General features: G+C 42.1%; 1 protein-coding gene across 1 annotated transcript; it reads right to left on the bottom strand.

Annotated features, from left to right (window-relative positions):
- Positions 1 to 10,397: 10,397 nt before the first annotated feature.
- On the bottom strand, positions 10,398 to 21,974 carry LOC114703018 (zinc finger protein 431-like). Its single transcript, XM_037196877.1, has 5 exons — positions 21,861 to 21,974; positions 21,608 to 21,668; positions 20,542 to 20,616; positions 11,286 to 11,452; positions 10,398 to 11,134 (listed from the first exon to the last, which is right to left on the bottom strand). Exons 1-5 carry the CDS (start codon positions 21,892 to 21,894, stop codon positions 10,398 to 10,400), a joined length of 1,074 nt encoding a protein of 357 aa, XP_037052772.1. The 5' UTR covers positions 21,895 to 21,974.
- Positions 21,975 to 22,103: the final 129 nt, after the last annotated feature.

Genomic DNA, 22,103 nt, shown 5'->3' with positions numbered 1-22,103 from the left:
AGGTAACTCAGAGTTCTGCAGTGTCCAATCAATGATTGCTCTGACTTGGAGCCCAAGCTGTGAGAAGCTACAAGTCTTCTTGGATAATTGAAGCTTACACACAGCCCCTTCCTTGGTCATGAGAGGCAACATAAATATATTGCATGAGAGATGTCAGTATGTCTCTGTTTTTAGTCATGTTTTATCTATGAACACAACTTTTTGTGACTTTTATTGCCTGAAAGAGTTTGTAGGAATATATAAACTGTAAAAAGACATGATAGAACAGAGCAATGAGAGAGAACAGCATGATGAGAACAACATGAGAGAATAAAGAAAAGAAACCATCAAAAGTATGTGAGTGTTCTTATTTTCCCTAATAACCCTCAGATAGAATAGTCATAGCTTCACAATACTGTAGATTTCTTTTTGAGCCCAGAGTGCTGTTCTGAAGGCCAGACATCTGGAGCATCTCAAGGAAACTGCAGTTGAGATGTATTATATGAGAGAATATTTTTTTTAAAAAAAGGAAAGAAAGAGGTGTGGGCACGGTATGACAAGATTGGACCAAAGCAAGACTAAATCTCAGCAGGGCAAACAAAAGACAGATTGGTCTTCATTCTCAATGGGCTTAGATAACTATATCTCTGAAAATTTTCATACATGTCTCTCCTTTGCTACTTCCACTCTCTGTATGTAGCTCTCCATGGCAGATGTCTCATAACTTGGGTGCTGTGGATATCCCTCTATATGCTTTGAATGTGTTGCTCTGATTAGTTAATAAATAAAGTGCTGATTTCAAGTAGCCAGGCAGGAAGTATAGGTGGAACAAGGAGAGAGGAGAGTTCTGGGAACAGGAAGGCTGAGTCAAGGGTCACCAGCCAGACACAGCAGAAGCAAGATGTGAAGGCAGAACTTGGAAAGGTATCAAGTCACATGGCTAAACATAATTAAGAATTATGGGTTAATATAAGTGTAAGAGCTAGTCAATAGTTAGCCTGAACTAATGGCTGAGCAGTTTAATTAATATAAGCCTCTGTGTGTTTACTTGAGTCTGAGTGACTCAGGACTTGACAGGATCAGAAAAACTTCAGGTACACTTGGGTATTGCAACATCCTATCATCTCAAGACACAGCATTGGCTTCATCTTCACAGCTTCATGCAATGAACCCTCACAGCCTCCTCACTGGGTTTCTGACTTTACCAAACACAGGTGGATACAGCAGTTATGAATTGAAACCACAGAGGAAGAATCTATGACCTAAAGGTTTTCCATCATTATTGTTTCCAGAACCAGTTCCACATGGGTTATCCCCCCAAATTTGGCTTCTAAGTTGTGATGGATGCTGCCATGCTTATTTAGACCAGAGTTACAGCAGGTTCTGTATGAAGTTGATTCTTCACATTGGAATCAGTCACCTATTCCTTCCATAAATTGAAAGTGTAGATGCCTACACTTTCCCTAGAGTGCCATACTAGGCTTCACATGATGAGAAGGGCTTTCCCTTTAATAACGTTAAATAAATAAATAAATATCTTGTTATTGTTTTTGCCTCTGATTCACCACAGGACTGTCATTTGAAACTACATCATGCTGTTTTTCTCTATGTATTGTATAAAAAAAGAGTAAATTTTTAAAATAAGAAATAAAGGGATGTGGACACTGACTTTTCATTTGTTTCTGCACCACTTGTTTCTTTTTCACTGTAGACCTGAATGAGTCATCAGTAAAAAACTCTCAACAGAATCAATACTTTGTCCAAGAAATCAGCCAATTCCTTTTTAATTCTACCTTACTCAGTTTCTTAGAGGATGGAGAAAATAGAAATGGCCTGGAGACAATGATTTGGGGCATAACCGTATACATCGTAAATGTGGAAAACACAGTCATATATTAGAGAGGGCCACACAATTTTATCCAGTTCTATTTAGTTTGAATTGGTATGACTACAATAATTTGATTTAACATACATTTCTTTATCTATATTCAGTGTTTTACCTATATTCTTAATTGTCTTGTCTGGGGACCCAAGAACTGGCCAGTCATATTTCTTGATCATCTATAATTGATCACCACATTACTCATTTCTATTATCAATTCTTGTCACAGCAAGAAAGCTTTCAGTCTCTTTCTTGCCCTTCAATTTCTCTCCTGTGACTACATCTGCTTTAGAGTTGGCTAGTGAACTCAATTCTTACACAGATCCCACTTCCCCTATAAATTCACAATAAAATCTAGATAAGTTGGAGGATACTCATTCACTGGTCTATTTTTTCTATCTGGAAGGAGTTTCAGGACAGTCTTTCCATCACTGGGCAGTAGAGGCAAGATTTGGTGTTCAAAGCAATTCTCAATTTTATAGTATAAGGCAAGCCAGAGCTGCAAGAAATATTGATCTAAACCAGTGGTTCTCAACCATCCTAATGCTGTGACCTTAGAATACAGTTCCTCATGATGCAGTGACCCCCACCAAATTATAAAATTACTTTCAGAGCCATTTTATAACTATATTTTTTGCTACTGGTATGAATTATAACATACATAGATCTGCATTCTGATGGTCTTAGGCCTGTCTGTTGCTAACATCATTTGATCCCCCAAAGGGTGCCATGACCCCCAATTGAGAAACACTGTTCTAAACTGATATAAATAAATAAAGAACACTTAAAATGGAATGAAATTCTTAAACAGTGAAACATTGAAAATAGAAAACAAACTAGCAGTAATGTACTTAAAATGAATTTTAAAAATGATACCAATAGGGCTGGAGAGATGGCTCAGAGGTTAAGAACACTGGCTGTTCTTCCAGAGGTCCTGAGTTCAATTCCCAGCACCCATATGGTGGCTCACATCCATCTGTAATGAGATCTGGCTCCCTATTCTGGCCTGCAGGGATACATGCAAACAGAACACTGCATACATAATAAATAAATAAATCTTTTAAAAAATGATACCAATAATGGATGTTTTAAAATGATAAAAAATAATTGGAAGAATACTTAGGTATACTGATTTTGACATGGAGTAGGCACCACCATGGTAGAGAGAATACCCTTAATAAGAGGCTGTATGACTTTGTCTCATGTAAAATGTTAGTCACTGAGTGCTGTAAGCTGACACATGGAGTTATAGCCAAAGGCCTGTGTCTCTAACCTCTCTACTGACTTAACTGTGTCAAACATGATTGCACATATCTGCATAGGAGAGTTTGCTAATAGGAAATTGAAGACTTAGTATTTCAAGCTATCCTCCCCAACTGTGCACAAGCCAATTCTATCTGTCTTCATTCACATGGAAAGAATTAATACATGCAGGAAAATTACAGAGAAAGTCACTCACTCTACCTCATCAGTCCTTCTTTGTAATGGAGGCCCCTGTGGCTCACTGCCTTCAATTTCAGTCATAATCTAGCTTTTGTCTAGTCTGCTTCAGCCTGCAGTGCACACAGGCAGAGGGGCAAGGAGGAAGGACACAGGTGGTCCTGCCCCCTGTCTACAGGCCCCACCCTCACAGGCAGAGGGAAGAGGAAGGTCACATTGGCCCTGCCTCTTGTCTACAGCTCCTGCCATCTCAGGCAGAGGGGAAAGAAGGAAGAACACAGGTGGCCCCATGTCCTGTCTACAGGTCCCACCCTGTCTGCAGGCCAAGCTCCTGTCAATAGGCCATGCCTCCTGCCTGCAGTCCACTCCCAATGTTCTTCCTCTTCTGGTCTGAAGGGAGAAGCTATGCTCCACATTCAAATCACTTCCTTTTCTGCAATGGACAGTTCACTATGGGACTCAAATCGGTAATTATAGAACTCTGTGGTGCTACAGAAGTGTAATCCAAGAATTCAGGGTGGTTAGTCAGAAGGATATCAAGGGCAATGCCTTGTGGGGACACAGAAAGTTTCAAGTCCACATCAAGCAACATAAAAGACCTTGACTCAAAATGACTTTTCAAATAGACAGATGTCTCTGTTCTAGAATTAATATACCTTTATGGCACACTAGGATGTAATGTTGGGTATGGCCCTGTAATGGTGCCTTGAGTAGCATTTAGGGGATGGTTTTTGAATGGAAGTATGGTCATTTCTGCTGGTTATAAATCAGGGTTATCTCCTTTGTTATAGGAATGTTGCTGGTTAATCCTGGGGAACAAACATTTACATGTTATCATAATAATCTCTACCAAGCAGGGTTAGCATACTATTTATCTTTGTGGTATTTGGGATGCAGCCATCCCTTACAGAAAGACAAAGAGTCATCTGACTGCCCCCAGGTGCCAAGATGCATGAGTACTTCAAGATAAGACTTCCAGCAGACCTAGGTTTGGCTACAGACATGGCAGAGAACACAGAGCGCAGCAGGGGAGCGATCTCCTTCTGGACACCAGAGCCACTGACTCAGTCCTGGGAGTTTGGGGATGCCACTTCCCCTTTATTGTCAGTTACAGAGGACAGCCTTACCACCTCACCAGATTTAATTGCACTTTCAGAGTTACTTAATAAAAAAAGATTTCCACATAAAATAAGAGCTCATTGCTTCACTCCAGATCCACTGCCTGTGTTTCTCATGTGCATACAGACAGGGCCCTGATCTTTGTCTTGTCCCTAATTCCAAAAAAATAAATTCTCATACATCACAAGCTTTTCTCTTCCCAGTTCCCTGCTCTAACTCACTGTTCAGCCAATGATACAGGACCACCACAGAACAGGAGTCCAGAGATCATCAAGTAAGAAACTGTAACAGCTAGAGGTATTTACACCCCCAGAACTAAAAGTGTCTGGGTGCTATAAAAAGACTTTAATATAAACATCTACTACTGTGAGATGCTTTCAACAATTGATCACGTGTCTCCTGGATGCCAAACTAATAAAGGAAACAGGTGCTTTAAAATAGTCTGTCTCTGATAAAACTTAACATGTTTCAAAATTCATCTGGACATGCTGGATCTACCAACATAAAATAATAATGATTCTTTTCTCTCTAAGTTTTTGTGTGTGTGTGTCACCAGCATCTTGTCAAACAGAAAGTTCCCCGCTACAGCCAAGGGGGATACATATCTCCAGAGCAAATGGATGACAGACAGCATCCAACAATACCTGTCTACCTCAGAAGACTCCCTTTCTCCATTCACCCAAGAGCCAACCGATGTCCAAAATTCAGCTGGAAGCAATTTTTGAGAGGAACGATGCCCCTATTCCCATCTACCTGCTTTTTTTTTATAATAAGCAAAACTCTGGGATGTAAGAATTCTGTCCTTAATTACATCACCATCCTGAGATGGCATCCCAGCCGAAAAAGCGGATGGGCCCTGTGTACGCCCCCCTTCTCTTTCTGCTCTCTCCCTCTGTCTGTCCTCCCTCCCTCCCTCCCTCTCTCTCTCTCTCCCCCTCCCTCCCTCTCTCTCCCTGCCCTCTCTCCCAATAAAGCTCTAAAAAGGTAACATGGCTTGTGATTCTTCCAATCAGCACTCTCCTCCACCAGCATGGCTGCCACAGGTGGCAGCCAGCCATGAGCAGCACGCCATTTAACCAACAGTAAGCCTTCATACCATCTATTCTATTACAACAGTTCTATTCTTCTACATCATAGTTTAGCAGTGGAGTGCTACTCTACATAGAAAATATTACACAGAATTATGGATCCAAGACCATAATGTGCAAAGCTCAAAGTGTAGTACTTCTGGAAGATACTCAGCAACCAAGCCTCTCTGTGTTTGGCAAATCTGTGTTCCATAGCAAGAACACATGCACTAAGGGTGCCAGCATTTCACAGTGAGGATATTTCAAAGTACAGTCCCAGGCCCAATGCTTTATATAGATGCAGCCAGTGGAGTGAAATTACACAGAGGCTGTCAGTCAGCCCCAATAATTGCAAAGACTATGCATGCACATGCAGAGTCATTCTGGAGAATGCAGGATGAGCAGGACCATGCTGCACCATACAGGACCAGGTAGGAACGTACTAAACTGTGCATCAGGACACTGACTCCCACCTAGTCAGAGGAGGACCCATTACACTGGCTACCATGACTCAACTGACCACTTCTCCCAGTCTGGGGACAGCAGCCCCTCACTCATCATGTCAGTTTTCCACCTTGATCCTGCTTTCTGCTCAGCTACCTGCACCAGCACTCACAGTACAGCACACAAAAGCAGTGGTGCCAGATTCTCTTGGAAGCCAAGCATGACGCTCGTGGCCAGAAAGACCCCCATACAATTTCTGACTGACAGGTCACCTGTAGGGCCTGACTGGCTACTGAGGCCTGAGTTACATGAGTATCTCCCATAGGGAGGGTTACACTTTGGTTAAAGGCACAGCCCATTTGGTTCCTGATCCTGCCTTCCACCCCAAACCCAGACCTTTTCTAAACCAGCAGAGACTACCATTTCAATAGCACCTGCCCCTGACTCCAATAGCAGACCCTACTATCTTTCTGCCCTCTGTAGTCACTTTCTTTTCCTCCTCCTGAACACAATGCAGCTAGCTAGCTTATACAGCCCATTATACAATGTGAGGTGTAGTGATTGTTCCACAGACGGAAGGGTACCCAGAATATTAACAACTGAAGTGAGATTCAAAGACACAAAAAGAGATGTTTGTTATATGACTTCACACTGAGGTACTTATTACCTGGTTTTTGTACCTGGAAGTTATTTGGTGTCCTGCCTGGGATCTGCAGTCAGGACTAATCTCTCCCACCCACATCCTGCAGCCACTTGGTCCCAAATAAACACACAGAGGCTCATATTATTTTTGAACCAATGGCCTAATGGCTCAGACTTTTCACTAGCTAGCTCTACATCTTAAATTAATCCATTGCTATGAATCTATACTTTGCTATGTGGCTTTTAGATCTTGCCTCTCCTGGTGGCAGCTAGCAGTGTCTCTTCCCTTTTACCTTTTTTGGTGTCTATCTGCTTGCATTTTCTGCCTGCCTCTAAGCTGCCTTGCCATAGGAGCCAATACAGCTTTATTAATGAACCAATCAGAACAACATATATTCACAGCATACAGAAAGACTTCTCATAGCAGGTTTTCACAGGGTCCTCATAAAAATTCCATTTCTGACTTATTCCAGGACTTATCTTACCCCACCTCCTTTATTTACTCTCCTTTTAGGTTACAAATGAAGCTGCCTATCACTACTCTTGTGGGAACCTTGAAAGATTTCAAATTGTATTGTAAAAGAGTGACTGTGAAATTGTAGACTGGTATGCCAGAGGACTGACAGAATTTTGACACAGAGAAATAAAATGGATGGATGAGAGAGCTCGGTGTGCTTATATTCTTTTCCCTCAGATTATTGTTGACATTCATATCATCTCTTCTGGAGAACCTGGAAAACACACTATTACTGGCTGGGCCCTTAATGGTTTCCACTAATGAAGCACTTAATGTTTCTTATATTCTCTTCTACTAGGCATTTTAATATAAACATTGTTAAATTGTGTGAGAAAGGAGCATACATTGGAAGTACATCATTTACCCTCAGACTTGTACTCAAGAGGTGGACACATGAGGATCATGAGTTCAAATACATTCCTGAATCATTACTGACATCCAAGCCAGACTGAATAAAAAACAACAAAATGTCATGGAAATTTGTAAAAAAAAATAATAATAAAATAAAATAAAAAACAGGAATAACTCACCACCTTTTCACAGATGCCCTTACTTTAAAAGTATAATTACACATTGCTTGATATTTAAATAAATAATGGAGGTTAGATGATGATACCATTTTATACATTACAGCAGAAAAATACCTATCACTAAGTAAAAGCACAATGGAAGATGAACAAAAGCCACAGAAGGAATATAAAGACCATAAAATAAACTTCACTAAATAACTCGCCAAGCATATAGCATACTTTACTATCTACCTCAAATGTTTCAAAATAGAAATCACAATGCAGTGATCCCCACCATCAGTTTTGAGTGAACATGGAAAGCAATTTACTTCTTTCCAGGTTATGATGGAAAATAAATGAATCATGATTTATGTGATGTCTAAAGTCTTTACCAAATCTTTTACATGAATAGGGTTTTTCTCTTGTATGCTTTGGATCCATGTCCTTATTTCAAAATGAGATAAATAGGCTTTAAAATATTTACAGCACTAGAGTGCAGCACATGGGTGGGCAGTTAAGAAATCTTCATTCCCAGTACCAAGGCCTGATTTGTGACAACTTCATATAATTCCTGCTACAAGATCCAAGGGTCTAACATTCTCAGGAACCAGAATGCACAATCACACATAACACAAACACATAGTGATATCACATAATTACAAGTACAACAATTCTTGAAACAAACAATTTTACAGGAAGGTTTTTCTCCTGTAAGCATGAACTCCTATAGCAGGTGGTAAGGCATCTAAAGGCTTGCAGAGCTTTTCTTCATCATGGATTGGATCATGTAACAGAAAATAAGTACATAGGCATAAAGTCAGAAAAATCAGTCCTCTAAGTTGGTGGTATCATTTGGAAATATTTAGAAAATGCTTCCCTGCTGAAGGAAATATACCACTGAGGGTAGGCTTTAGGAAATTATATTCACACCACTTGCAGTTCTCCCTCTCTGCTTCATACTGCAGGTTAAGGGTGTGAGTTCTTAACTTCATGCTTTAGCTGCCATTTCTGAACACTTGTTGCCAAGCCATTTTCATGGTGGTCCTGTATCCCTCTGTGACAAAGATCCAAATTGAACTCCTTTATTAGTTGACATAGACATTATATGACAACAACAGAAAAGAAACTAAGACAAATCCATAAAGTTTTACACCTGAAATAATAATTTTATACAACTTAAGGGAAGTACAAAATCTAAAAGGGTTTCATTATCATGTAAATTTATACTGTAAGTGTTACAGCTTTGTAGGGAATGGTAATCTGCCTATGAAAAATCAGAGCTGTGAAAGGAAGGTATCCTAGATACCTACAGTTCTGAAGAGAAGGAAACACTGACGATTGGAAGTTAGGCTACACCTTTAGCTGTGAAGGGAAGATATCCTCTATACCTACTGCTGAGAGGCAAAAGGTACCCTGACTATTGGGAAGTCAGGCTATACCTGGAGCTGTATTTCAGTGGGGAATTGTCTCCTGACAGAATGTCATAATTATGATCCTCTCAAAAAAGGAGCCCTTACAACTGGTCTTTATGCCACTATTCTAAGAGAGTTTCCCAGGAGAGATGTCGATTACTGTTCCACTCCACACCCCTGATGATGTTTCTAAGCAGATCTGTCAAATATTAATCTGCTCTGCTCTACTAGGGTGTTTCAAGCAAAGATGTCCATTACTTCTCCAGCCCAAATTGTTACTTCTATGTTTCACTCAAATAAGAGGAAATTGCTGCGGACATGTAGCAGTTGCTGATGAAAACTTGTTAGTTCTGCTCCACTTCTTCAAGGGAGTTTGCCAGCAGAGATGACCATTGTTTCTTGATCCAACCCAATAGTGAGTTTCTGATCTGTTTCCAAGAAAGATCTCCACTTAAAACACATGCAAGCGATTTATTTGGGAGGAAGGAATCCAGGAGAATGGCTGCCTCTTTCAGTGTGGAAAAAGGCAGCTACCACATGAATAGGCACAGATATTTAAGAACTCAAAGACTGCCTGGATTTCATGTTCAGGAATTTGTTGGTTTCAGGCTCAGGATTGGTTGGTTTTGTGCTCAGTTGGTCAAGGTTAGAATGTGCTTCTTTGGCTCTGGTTTCAGATCCAAAGTGTGTTTCTTTCACTGGCCCCTTTTAATATTTTGTGTCTGGTTTCAGCAGCAGGGTGTTTCTATAACTACTTCTAAATTCAAAAACATATTGTGTTTCTTTGACTGGTTTCAGGGTCAGGGTGTGCTTTCTCTACTCATTTCAGGGCCAAGGGGTGTGTTTTTTACTGGGTCTATTTTCAGGGTCAGAGTATGTTTCTGCATCAGGTACTTTTACCTTATGCAAAAGCCTTCAAAATTTATGAATTCGTTTTTTTCCCATAAGTTTGCTGGTACAAACAACATAAAAATGAAAAACTCAAAGCTTGAACAGTTTGTTGACACTGTCAAATAATTTTCTACAGAATACATACTTTTCTGAAACTGATTATAAGATGTTGGCTAATGATCTTGACAAGTACTTCTAATAAGATGCCCTAAGTATTATTTCAGACACTCAATGACTACTGTAATATAGAAAGACTTTAACAGATTGATTGCACACAAACAAATTTTACTCTTGTATAATGTGTACAACTTTATCATACTGACTATATTTATATGGTTTTTCTGCAGTATGATTTTTCTCATTATTTTGAAGATTATAATACATACAAAGGCTATACCACACTGATTACATTCATAGGTTTTTCTGTCCAGTATGTGTTTGATTATGCCTTTGAAGATGACTGTGATAAGCAAAGGCTTTACCACACTGATTACATTAATAGGGTTTCTCTCCAGTATGCCTTCTTTTATGCTTTTGAAGATTACTATGATCTGCAAAGGCTTTACCACACTGAGTACATTCATAGAGTTTCTCTCCAGTATGTATTCTTTCATGCCTTTGAAGAGCACTGTGACGTGCAAAAACTTTGCCACACTGATTACATTCATAGGGTTTCTCTCCAGTATGTGTTCTTCTATAAATTTGAAGATAATTGTGTTGTGCAAAGGCTTTATCACACTGACTACATACATAGGGTTTTGCTCCAGTATGTGTTCGTTTATGCATTTTAAGACTTTTTTGACATGCATAGGCTTTACCACACTGATTACATACATAGGGTTTCTCTCCAGTATGTGTTCTTTTATGTATTTGAAGATTACTTTGACATACAAAGGCTTTACCACACTGATTACATTCATAGGGTTTCTCTCCAGTATGTATTCTTTCATGCCTTTGAAGATCTCTGTGACATAAAAAGGCTTTACCACACTGATTACACTCATAGGGTTTCTCTCCAGCATGTGTTCTTTTATGCATTTGAAGATTACTATGACATGCAAAGGCTTTACCACACTGATTACAAACACAGGGTTTCTCTCCAGTATGTGTCCTTTTAAGCATTTGAAGATTACTGTGTTTTGTAAAGGCTTTACCACACTGATTACATACATAGGGTTTCTCTCCAGTATGTGTTCTTTTATGCTTTTGAAGATTCCTTTGACATGCAAAGGCTTTACCACACTGATTACATACATAGGGTTTCTCTCCAGTATGTGTCCTTTTATGCTTTTGAAGACTCCTTTGACAAGCAAGGGTTTTACCACACTGATCATTCATATGGTTTCTCTCCAGTATGCATTCTTTTATGTATTTGAAGTATACTGTGATAGGCAAAGGCTATACCACATTGATTGCATTCATAGGGTTTTTCTCGAGGATGTGTTCTTTTATGCATTTGAAGAAGACTTTGTTGGTTAAAGGAATTACCACATTGATTGCATTCATATGGTTTATTTCCAGTATGTGTTCTTTCATGCCTTTGAAAATGACTCTCATATGCAAAGATTTTTTTTTTTTTTTTTTTTTTTTTACAGATTAAGAAGTTTTTATTTAGGAATATACACATACATGTATTAATGAAAAAAGCCATGAATTTGAAAAACTACATGAGGGATATATGGAAGGCTTTAGAGGGAGGAAAGAGCAGGTGGAAATTGTATAATTATATTATGATCTTGAAAAATGAAAGAAATAATTAAAAGCTAAGTAAATAACTGCACAATCACCAAATATCAGACCTACAAAGAACAAAACAGAATCAGAAAGAAAAATAATGGGCTCACAGTGGGAAACTTTCCTAAGGAATTACATTGAGGCCTAAAAACAGTGCAAGAGGTAAACACTGCTCTCTGGTACATATTTAACAGCTTGGGTCCTGTGGGGAAAAATGGCCTGGTTTTTAATGGTAGTTGATCTGTGTTATAAATACTTCTGCTTTCTTCTATTTCAAACAGCTAAAGTGATGTCAGCACACTTGGATTTAGGGAACTTCATGAACATCGGATTTTGTTTGGTTGTTTGTTTCTTCCCTGTTTTTCTTTCTTTTTTTTTTTTTAAGTAAATTTATTTTACAACATCATTTAGTTCAACATAATAGCCACAGATTCCCCTGTTCTCCCATTCTCGCCCCCCTCCCCCTCCCCCCATCCCACCCCCATTCCCACCTCCTCCAGATCAAGGTCTCCCCCGAGGACCGGGATCGACCTGGTAGACTCAGTCCAGCCAGGACCAGTCCCCCCCTCCCAGACCGAGCCAAGTGTCCCTGCATATGTCCCAGGATTCAAACAGTCAACTCATGCAACAAGCCCAGGACCCGGCACCGACACACAGCTGCCTCCCAAACAGATCAAGCCAAATGACTGTCTCACCCATTCAGGGGGCCTGATCCAGTTGGGGGCCCCTCAGCCTTTGGTTCATAGATCCTGTGCTTCCATTCGTTTGGCTATTTGTCCCTGTGCTTTATCCAACCCTGGCTTCAACAATTCTCGCTCATATAAACCCTCTTCTTTCTCACTAATTAGACTCCCAGTGCTCCACCAGGGGCCCAGCCATGGATGTCTGCATCCAGATTCCTCAGACCTTCCTTGGATGGGGTTTATGGCACAACTAACAGGGTGTCTGGCCATCCCATCACCGGAGTAGGTCAGTTCCTGCCGTCTCTCGTCCATTGCCAGCAGTCTTTTCTGGCAGTATCTTTGTGGATCTCCGTGGGCCTCCCTAGCTCTCTGCTTCCTCCCCTTCTCATGTGGTCTTCATTTACCATGGTCTCCTATTCGTTGTTCTCCCTCTCTTTTCTTGATCCAGCTAGGATCTCCCACTCTCTTTCCCTCGACCGTCGCTCTTCATTGTTCCCACTCATGACCAGGCTGTTCATGTAGATCTCATCCATTTCTCCATGTCTTTTTTGGGGTCCCGTTTTCCAGGTAGCCTCACTGGTGATGTGAGTAGCAGTTCAGTCATCCTTGTTCCACATCTAGTATCTTCCTATGAGTGGGTACATACCATATTTGTCTTTCTGAGTCTGGGTCACCTCACTCAGGATGATTTTTTCTAGATCCATCCATTTGTCTGCAAACCGTATGATGTCATTGTTTTTCTCTGCTGAGTAGTATTCCATTGTGTATATGTGCCACAATTTATTTATCCATTCTTCAGTTGAAGGGCATCTAGGTTGTTTCCAGGTTTTGGCTATTACAAACAATGCTGATATGAACATAGCTGAGCAAGTGCTCTTGTGGTATGATTGAGCATTTCTTGGGTATATGCCCAAAAGTGGTATAGCTGGATCTTGGGGGAGATTGATTCCCAATTTTCTAAGAAAGCGCCATATTGATTTCCAAAGTGCTTGTACAAGCTTGCATTCCCACCAGCAGTGGAGGAGAGTTCCTCTAGCTCCACAACCTCTCCAGCATAAAGTGTCTTCAGTGTTTTTGATCTTAGCCATTCTGACAGTTGTAAGGTGGTATCTCAGAGTTGTTTTGATTTGCATTTCCCTGATGATTAGGGATGTTGAGCAGTTCCTTAAATGTCTTTCAGCCATTTGGGTTTCCTCTGTTGAGAATTCTCTGTTTAATTCTAAAGCCCATTTCTCAATTGGACTGTTGGTCGTTTTGATGTCTAATTTCTTGAGTTCCTTATATATTCTGGATATCAGTCCTCTGTCACCTGTGGGGTTGGTGAAGATCTTTTCCCATTCAGTAGGCTGTCGCTTTGCCTTGTTGACCGTATCCTTTGCTCTACAAAAGCTTCTCAGTTTCAGGAGGTCCCATTGATTGATTGTTTGTCTCAGTGTCTGCGCTACTGGTGTTATATTTAGGAAGTGATCTCCTATGCCAATGCGTTCAAGATTACTTCCTACTTTCTCTTCTAGCAGGTTTAGAGTAGCTGGATTTATGTTGAGGTCTTTGATCCACTTGGACTTAAGTTTTGTGCACGGTGACAGATATGGATCTATTTGCAGCCTTCTACACGTTGATATCCAGTTATGCCAGCACCATTTGTTGAAGATGCTTTCTTTTTTCCATTGTACACTTTTGGCTTCTTTGTCAAAAATTATATGTCCATAGGTGTGTGGGTTAATGTCAGGGTCTTCAATTCGATTCCAGTGGTCCACATGTCGGTTTTTATGCCAATACCAAGCTGTTTTTATTACTGTAGCTCTATAGTAGAGCTTGAAGTCAGGGATTGTGATGCCTCCAGAAGTTGTTTTTATTGTACAGGTTTCTTTTAGCTATTCTGGGTTTTTTGTTTTTCCATATGAAGTTGAGTATTATTCTTTCCAGGTCTGTGAAGAATTGTGTTGGTATTTTGATGGGGATTGCATTGAATCTGTATATTGCTTTTGGTAAGATTGCCATTTTTACTATGTTAACCCTGCCTATCCATGAGCATGGGAGATCTTTCCATTTTCTGACATCTTCTTCAATTTCTTTTTTCAGGGACTTAAAGTTCTTGTCATATAGGTCCTTCACTTGCTTGGTTAGTGTTACCCCAAGGTATTTTATGTCATTTTTGGCTATTGTAAAGGGTGATGTATCTCTAATTGCCTTCTCATCTTCTTTGTCCATTGTATATAGAAAGGCTACTGATTTTTTTGAGTTGATCTTGTATCCTGCTATGTTGCTGAAGGTGTTTATAAGCTTTATCAATTCCTGGGTGGAATCTTTGGGGTCACTCAAGTATACTATCATGTCATCTGCAAATAGGGAAAGCTTGACTTCTTCCTTTCCAATTTGTATCCCCTTAATCTCCTTATGTTGTCTTATTGCTCTGGCTAGAACTTCAAGTACTATATTGAATAAGTATGGGGAGAGTGGACAGCCTTGCCTCGTTCCTGATTTTAGTGGAATTGCTTTGAGTTTCTCTCCATTTAATTTGATGTTGGCTGTTGGTTTGCTATATATTGCCTTTATTATGTTTAGGTATGTTCCCTGTATTCCTGATCGCTCCAAGACTTTTATCATGAAGGGGTGCTGGATTTTGTCAAATGCCTTTTCTGCATCTAGTGAGATGATCATGTGGTTTTTTTCTTTGAGTTTGTTTATATGGTGTATTACATTGATGGACTTTCGTATGTTGAACCACCCTTGCATCCCTGGGATGAAGCCTACTTGATCATGGTGGATAATTGTTCTGATGTGTTCTTGGAGTCTGTTTGCCAATATTTTATTGAGTATTTTTGCATCAATGTTCATGAGGGAGATCGGTCTGTAGTTCTCTTTCTTTGTTGTATCCTTGTTTGGTTTAGGAATCAGGGTAATTGTAGCCTCATAAAAGGAGTTTGGTAATGTTCCTTCTGTTTCTATTATGTGGAACAATTTAGAGAGTATTGGTATTAACTCTTCTTTGAAGATCTGGTAGAATTCTGCGCTGAAACCATCTGGTCCTGGGCTTTTTTTGGTTGGGAGACTTTTAATGACTGTTTCTATTTCCTTAGGGGTTATTGGGCTATTTAAATAGTTTATCTGGTCTTGATTTAACTTAGGTATGTGGTACTTATCCAGAAAAATGTCCATTTCTTTTAGGTTTTCCAGTTTTGTGGAGTAGAGGTTTTTGAAATATGACCTTATAATTCTCTGGATTTCCTCAATGTCTGTTGTTATGTCCCCCTTTTCATTTCTGATTTTGTTGATTTGGATTCTCTCTCTCTGTCTTTTGGTTAGTTTGGATAAGGGCTTGTCTATCTTGTTGATTTTCTCAAAGAACCAACTCTTTGTTTCATTAATTTTTTGTATTATTCTCTTAGTTTCTAATTTATTAATTTCCCCTCTCACTTTGATAATTTCCTGGCATCTATTCTTCCTGGGAGACTTTGCTTCTTCTTGTTCTAGAGCTTTCAGGTGTGCTGTTAAGTCACTAGTGTGAGATTTCTCCAACTTCTTTATGTGTGCATTTAGTGCTATGAATTTCCCTCTTAGCACTGCTTTCATTGTGTCCCATAAGTTTGGGTATGTGGTGTCTTCATTTTCATTGATCTCTAGGAAGTCTTTAATTTCTTTCTTTATTTCTTCCTTAACCCATTGGTGATTTAGTTGAGCATTATTCAGTTTCCATGAGAAAGTAGGTTTTCTGTAGTTTTTGTTGTTGTTGAGATCTAACTTTAACCCATGGTGGTCTGATAGAACACAGGAGGTTATTCTAATTGTTTTGTATCTGTTGAGATATGCTTTGTGGCCAAGTATGTGGTCAATTTTAGAGAAAGGTCCATGGGGTGCTGAGAAGAATGTATATTCTTTCTTGTTAGGATGGAATGTTCTGTAGATATCTATTAGGTCCAATTGGGTCATAACATCAGTTAAGTCCTTTATTTCTCTGTTAAGTTTCGATTTGGGAGATCTGTCCAGTGGTGAAAGTGGGGTGTTGAGATCTCCCACTATTAATGTGTGGGGTTTTATATGTGGTTTAAGCTTTAGTAATGTTTCTTTTACATATGAGGGTGCCCTTGTGTTTGGGGCATAAATGTTCAGAATTGAAACTTCATCTTGGTGGATCTTTCCTGTGATGAATATGTAATGTCCTTCTTTATCTCTTTTGATTGATTTTAGTTTGAAGTCTATTTTGTTGGATATCAGTATGGCTACCCCTGCTTGTTTCTTAAGACCATTTGATTGGAAAGTCTTTTCCCAGCCTTTTATTCTTAGGTAGTGTCTGTCTTTGAATTTGAGATGTGTTTCTTGTATGCAGCAGAAAGTTGGGTTCTGCTTTCGTATCCATTCTGTAAGTCTATGTCTTTTTATAGGTGAATTAAGTCCGTTGATATTAAGGGATATTAACGACCAGTGATTGTTCATCCCTGTCATTTTTGGTGGTAGTGTGTGTGTACTTCCCTTCTTTGGGGTTTACTGTTGTGGCTTTATCTATTGCCTGTGTTTTCGAGTGTGTATCTGACTTCTTTCGGTTGGAATTTTCCTTCTAGTGCTTTCTGTAGGGCTGGGTTTGTGGATAGGTATTGTTTAAATCTGGCTTTGTCTTCGAATGTCTTGTTCCTTCCGTCTATGATGATTGAAAGTTTTGCTGGGTATATTAGTCTGGGCTGACATCCATGGTTTCTTAGTGTCTGCATTACATCTGTCCAGGTCCTTCTGGCTTTCAAAGTCTCCATTGAGAAATCGGGTGTTATTCTGATGGGTTTACCTTTATAGGTCACTTGGCCTTTTTCCTTGGCTGCTCTTAATATTCTTTCTTTATTCTGTACATTTAGTTGTTTAATTATTATGTGTCGAGGGGACTTTTTTTGGGGTCTAGTCTGTTTGGTGTTCTATAGGCTTCTTGTATCTTCATAGGCATTTCCTTCTTTAAGTTGGGAAAGTTTTCTTCTATAATTTTGTTGAATATATTTTCTGTGCCTTTGAGTTGGTATTCTTCACCTTCTTCTATCCCTATAATTCGTAGGTTTGGTCTTTTCATGGTGTCCCAGATTTCTTGGACATTTTGGTTCATGACTTTGTTGGCTTTAGTGTTTCCTTCGACTGATGAAACTATTTCTTCTACTGTATCTTCAATGCCAGAAATCCTCTCTTCCACCTCTTGCATTCTGTTGGTTATACTTGCATCCGAAGTTCCTGATCTTTTACTCAGGGTTTCTATTTCCAGCATTCCCTCTGTTTGTGTCTTCTTTATTTTTTCAATTTCCTTTTTCAGTTCTTGGCCTGTTTCCTTTGTTTGTTTCATTGCTTTTTCATGATTTTCTTTCAGTGTTTTATTGTTTTCTTCCAGGACTTTAATGTTTTCTTCCAGGACTTTAATGTTTTCTTCCAGGAATTTATTTTTTTCTTGGAGGGCTTTATTGTTTTCTTCTAATTTGTTTGCTCTTTCCTCTAGTTGTTTATAGCGTTCTTCCAATTTCCTTGTCTTTTCCTCTACACAAGCCTCTACCTTCTTCATGAAGTTACTCATAAGGCTACTTTCTTCTGCTTCTTCCAATTTTTGGTGTTCAGGTCTAGATGTTGGAGGCGGGCTAGGTTCTGGTGATGCTGTATTGCTCTTCATTTTGCTGTATGTACTTCTGCCTTGACGTCTGCCCATCTCCTTGTCTTATCAGTGTACTTGTTTCAGAAAGAGCTGACAGATTCAGGAAGACTCTCTCTTTTGTCCAAAAGGGAGTTCTCTTATCCTACTCTCTGGTCCAGAAGGGAAGTCCGGGGCGGGCTCTGGTCCAGAGTGGCAATCGGGAGCAGGCTGGGAGCTGGGGGCCGGTCTCTAAGTCTCAGGAAGTGGCTGGAGTCGCGGGCAGATGGGCGTGGGGGCAGGGCGCGGAGATTGCAGGGGCTGCCGGGGGGCTTGGAAAAGGGGATCCCTCCCGATGGGGCTAGAAGGGGAGCTGTCCGGTGGCCAGAACCTGGTGCCAAGTTGGGCAGGTCTTCCGGAGTGGCTGGTGTCCAGGGATTGGGTCCGGGTTGGATCCGGGTACTCACCTCTGGACCAGAAGGGAAGTCTGGGGCAGGCTGGGAGCTGGGGCCGGTCTCTAAGTCTCAGGAAGTGGCTGGAGTCTCGGGCAGATGGGCGTGGGGGCAGGGCGCGGAGATTGCAGGGGCTGCCGGGGGGCTTGGAAAAGGGGATCCTTCCCGGTGGGGCTAGAAGGGGAGCTGCCCGGTGGCCAGAACCTGGTGCCAAGTTGGGCAGGTCTTCCCGGAGTGGCTGGTGTCCAGGGATTGGGTCCGGGTTGGATCCGGGTACTCACCTCTGGACCAGAAGGGAAGTCTGGGGCAGGCTGGGAGCTGGGGGCCGGTCTCTAAGTCTCAGGAAGTGGCTGGAGTCGCGGGCAGATGGGCGTGGGGGCAGGGCGCGGAGATTGCAGGGGCTGCCGGGGGCTTGGAAAAGGGGATCCCTCCCGGTGGGGCTAGAAGGGGAGCTGCCCGGTGGCCAGAACCTGGTGCCAAGTTGGGCAGGTCTTCCCGGAGTGGCTGGTGTCCAGGGATTGGGTCCGGGTTGGATCCGGGTACTCACCTCTGGACCAGAAGGGAAGTCTGGGGCAGGCTGGGAGCTGGGGGCCGGTCTCTAAGTCTCAGGAAGTGGCTGGAGTCGCGGGCAGATGGGCGTGGGGGCAGGGCGCGGAGATTGCAGGGGCTGCCGGGGGGCTTGGAAAAGGGGATCCCTCCCGGTGGGGCTAGAAGGGGAGCTGTCCGGTGGCCAGAACCTGGTGCCACGTTGGGCAGGTCTTCCCGGAGTGGCTGGTGTCCAGGGATTGGGTCCGGGTTGGATCTGGGTACTCACCTCTGGACCAGAAGGGAAGTCTGGGGCAGGCTGGGAGCTGGGGGCCGGTCTCTAAGTCTCAGGAAGTGGCTGGAGTCGCGGGCAGATGGGCGTGGGGGCAGGGCGCGGAGATTGCAGGGGCTGCCGGGGGGCTTGGAAAAGGGGATCCCTCCCGATGGGGCTAGAAGGGGAGCTGTCCGGTGGCCAGAACCTGGTATCAAGTTGGGCAGGTCTTCCCGGAGTGGCTGGTGTCCAGGGATTGGGTCCGGGTTGGATCCGGGTACTCACCTCTGGACCAGAAGGGAAGTCTGGGGCAGGCTGGGAGCTGGGGGCCGGTCTCTAAGTCTCAGGAAGTGGCTGGAGTCGCGGGCAGATGGGCGTGGGGGCAGGGCGCGGAGATTGCAGGGGCTGCCGGGGGGCTTGGAAAAGGGGATCCCTCCCGGTGGGGCTAGAAGGGGAGCTGTCCGGTGGCCAGAACCTGGTGCCACGTTGGGCAGGTCTTCCCGGAGTGGCTGGTGTCCAGGGATTGGGTCCGGGTTGGATCTGGGTACTCACCTCTGGACCAGAAGGGAAGTCTGGGGCAGGCTGGGAGCTGGGGGCCGGTCTCTAAGTCTCAGGAAGTGGCTGGAGTCTCGGGCAGATGGGCGTGGGGGCAGGGCGCGGAGATTGCAGGGGCTGCCGGGGGGCTTGGAAAAGGGGATCCTTCCCGGTGGGGCTAGAAGGGGAGCTGCCCGGTGGCCAGAACCTGGTGCCAAGTTGGGCAGGTCTTCCCGGAGTGGCTGGTGTCCAGGGATTGGGTCCGGGTTGGATCCGGGTACTCACCTCTGGACCAGAAGGGAAGTCTGGGGCAGGCTGGGAGCTGGGGGCCGGTCTCTAAGTCTCAGGAAGTGGCTGGAGTCGCGGGCAGATGGGCGTGGGGGCAGGGCGCGGAGATTGCAGGGGCTGCCGGGGGGCTTGGAAAAGGGGATCCCTCCCGGTGGGGCTAGAAGGGGAGCTGTCCGGTGGCCAGAACCTGGTGCCAAGTTGGGCAGGTCTTCCCGGAGTGGCTGGTGTCCAGGGATTGGGTCCGGGTTGGATCTGGGTACTCACCTCTGGACCAGAAGGGAAGTCTGGGGCAGGCTGGGAGCTGGGGGCCGGTCTCTAAGTCTCAGGAAGTGGCTGGAGTCGCGGGCAGATGGGCGTGGGGGCAGGGCGCGGAGATTGCAGGGGCTGCCGGGGGGCTTGGAAAAGGGGATCCCTCCCGATGGGGCTAGAAGGGGAGCTGTCCGGTGGCCAGAACCTGGTATCAAGTTGGGCAGGTCTTCCCGGAGTGGCTGGTGTCCAGGGATTGGGTCCGGGTTGGATCCGGGTACTCACCTCTGGACCAGAAGGGAAGTCTGGGGCAGGCTGGGACTCATATACAAAGATTTTACTACATTGAGTATATACAGAATGTTTCCTTCCAGTTTGGCTTCTTTCATGCCTGCAAGGATAATTGGCACATGTAAAAGCTTACCACTTTCAGTATACTATTGACTCTATATCTGCCCAAATTAATTTTGCAATTTGGTCCAATTGTAAAGATGAATCAGACCTTAAGGTTCTGTCACATGTATAATATATCATTTATATTACATTTACATTGTCCTAGAACTCATAGTACTTTTCTATAGTTTGAGTTTATTGATGCATTAACAATGAAGCTTTAAAACCAATTATGTGCATATTTGAATCAAATTCAACACGTATATTCAGTGTGGGTACTATGTTCAAAGTTTTCTGAGATTGAGATATAGTATGTCTTCCATATCCCTATGCTCATATAGTGTGTCTCCAGAGTGATATATGATATATCTAGTAAAGGGAGAATAACAAATAAAAAATTTTGACATTGAATTCAGTTTGACTTTCTGTCCTCATAGACTTGTGGTATAAGAATTAAGGTTTCTCTTCAACAATGCCCCTTGACTCTTGACTCTAACTGCCCCTCTAAACAGCACGGTCACAACAAGCACATGAGTTACACTAGTTTTACTATGAACTATTTGCTTAATAGAAAGCTTTGGAAATATACTTATCACCTCTTGACTGTGTATAACTTTTGTAATATGAATGTTATGAAATAAAAAGACTGACAGAGGAAAGGCGCAAAGCTACACAGAGAAACCCTGTCTCGAAAAAACAAAAACAAAAACAAAAAAAAAGACTGACAGTTCTATAGCATAGCACTCATGGTGCTATGATTCTAATGATGGTATCTTTTGACGTACTCTTTGCTTGACTTTTTTCTTAAAAGAATACCTTGGAAATGCATCAGCTACCTGAAACTGAGGTTTATGGGTTTGTGAGAATTTAATAATTATTAATGCAATTTAAGTGGTGATTATTTACAGTGTTGCTTCAGTTTGAAACTTTTAGGACATATTACAATTTCTTGACAGGCATATTTGTATCAGCTTGCACAAGAAAATTACCTTACATGTCTTCTAGAACTTTGATAATGTTCTTCAGTATTACAGTCTTCCCAACTGTATCCTAAAATATAGTACCAGAAAAGGTATATATTTTAAAACTGTGTGAAGTTTAAGTTATTATCTTCAGTGAATCTTAGAAGCATGCCTGATTTATTCACTTCATTCTTATTTTTCAATCAAATATTGGAGGAATATCCACAACCAAGGAACAGTTGTCCCCTTATGTTAAAATGTGAAGAAATTTCAGTCTTACCTATTATAGTAAGGTTGCTGTAGGTCTCCAACATCACATCTTTGTAGAGATTCTTCTGGGAATGATCCAGCAAATTCCACTCTTCCCAAGTGAAGTCAACATGCACATCATCTTAGGTCAATGCATTCTAAAATATCCCATACCTGTGTAAAACAGAAAGCATGATACTGACAACATTGTGAATGTATACTACTTTGGCAATATATTCTTGTGCTCCTCACACTTATTTCATGACCATTAAGT

Source organism: Peromyscus leucopus, chromosome 18 (genome assembly GCF_004664715.2).
Source record: "Peromyscus leucopus breed LL Stock chromosome 18, UCI_PerLeu_2.1, whole genome shotgun sequence".
NCBI classification, from domain to species: Eukaryota; Metazoa; Chordata; class Mammalia; order Rodentia; family Cricetidae; genus Peromyscus; species Peromyscus leucopus.
This window is presented reverse-complemented; position numbering and strand designations above follow the sequence as displayed.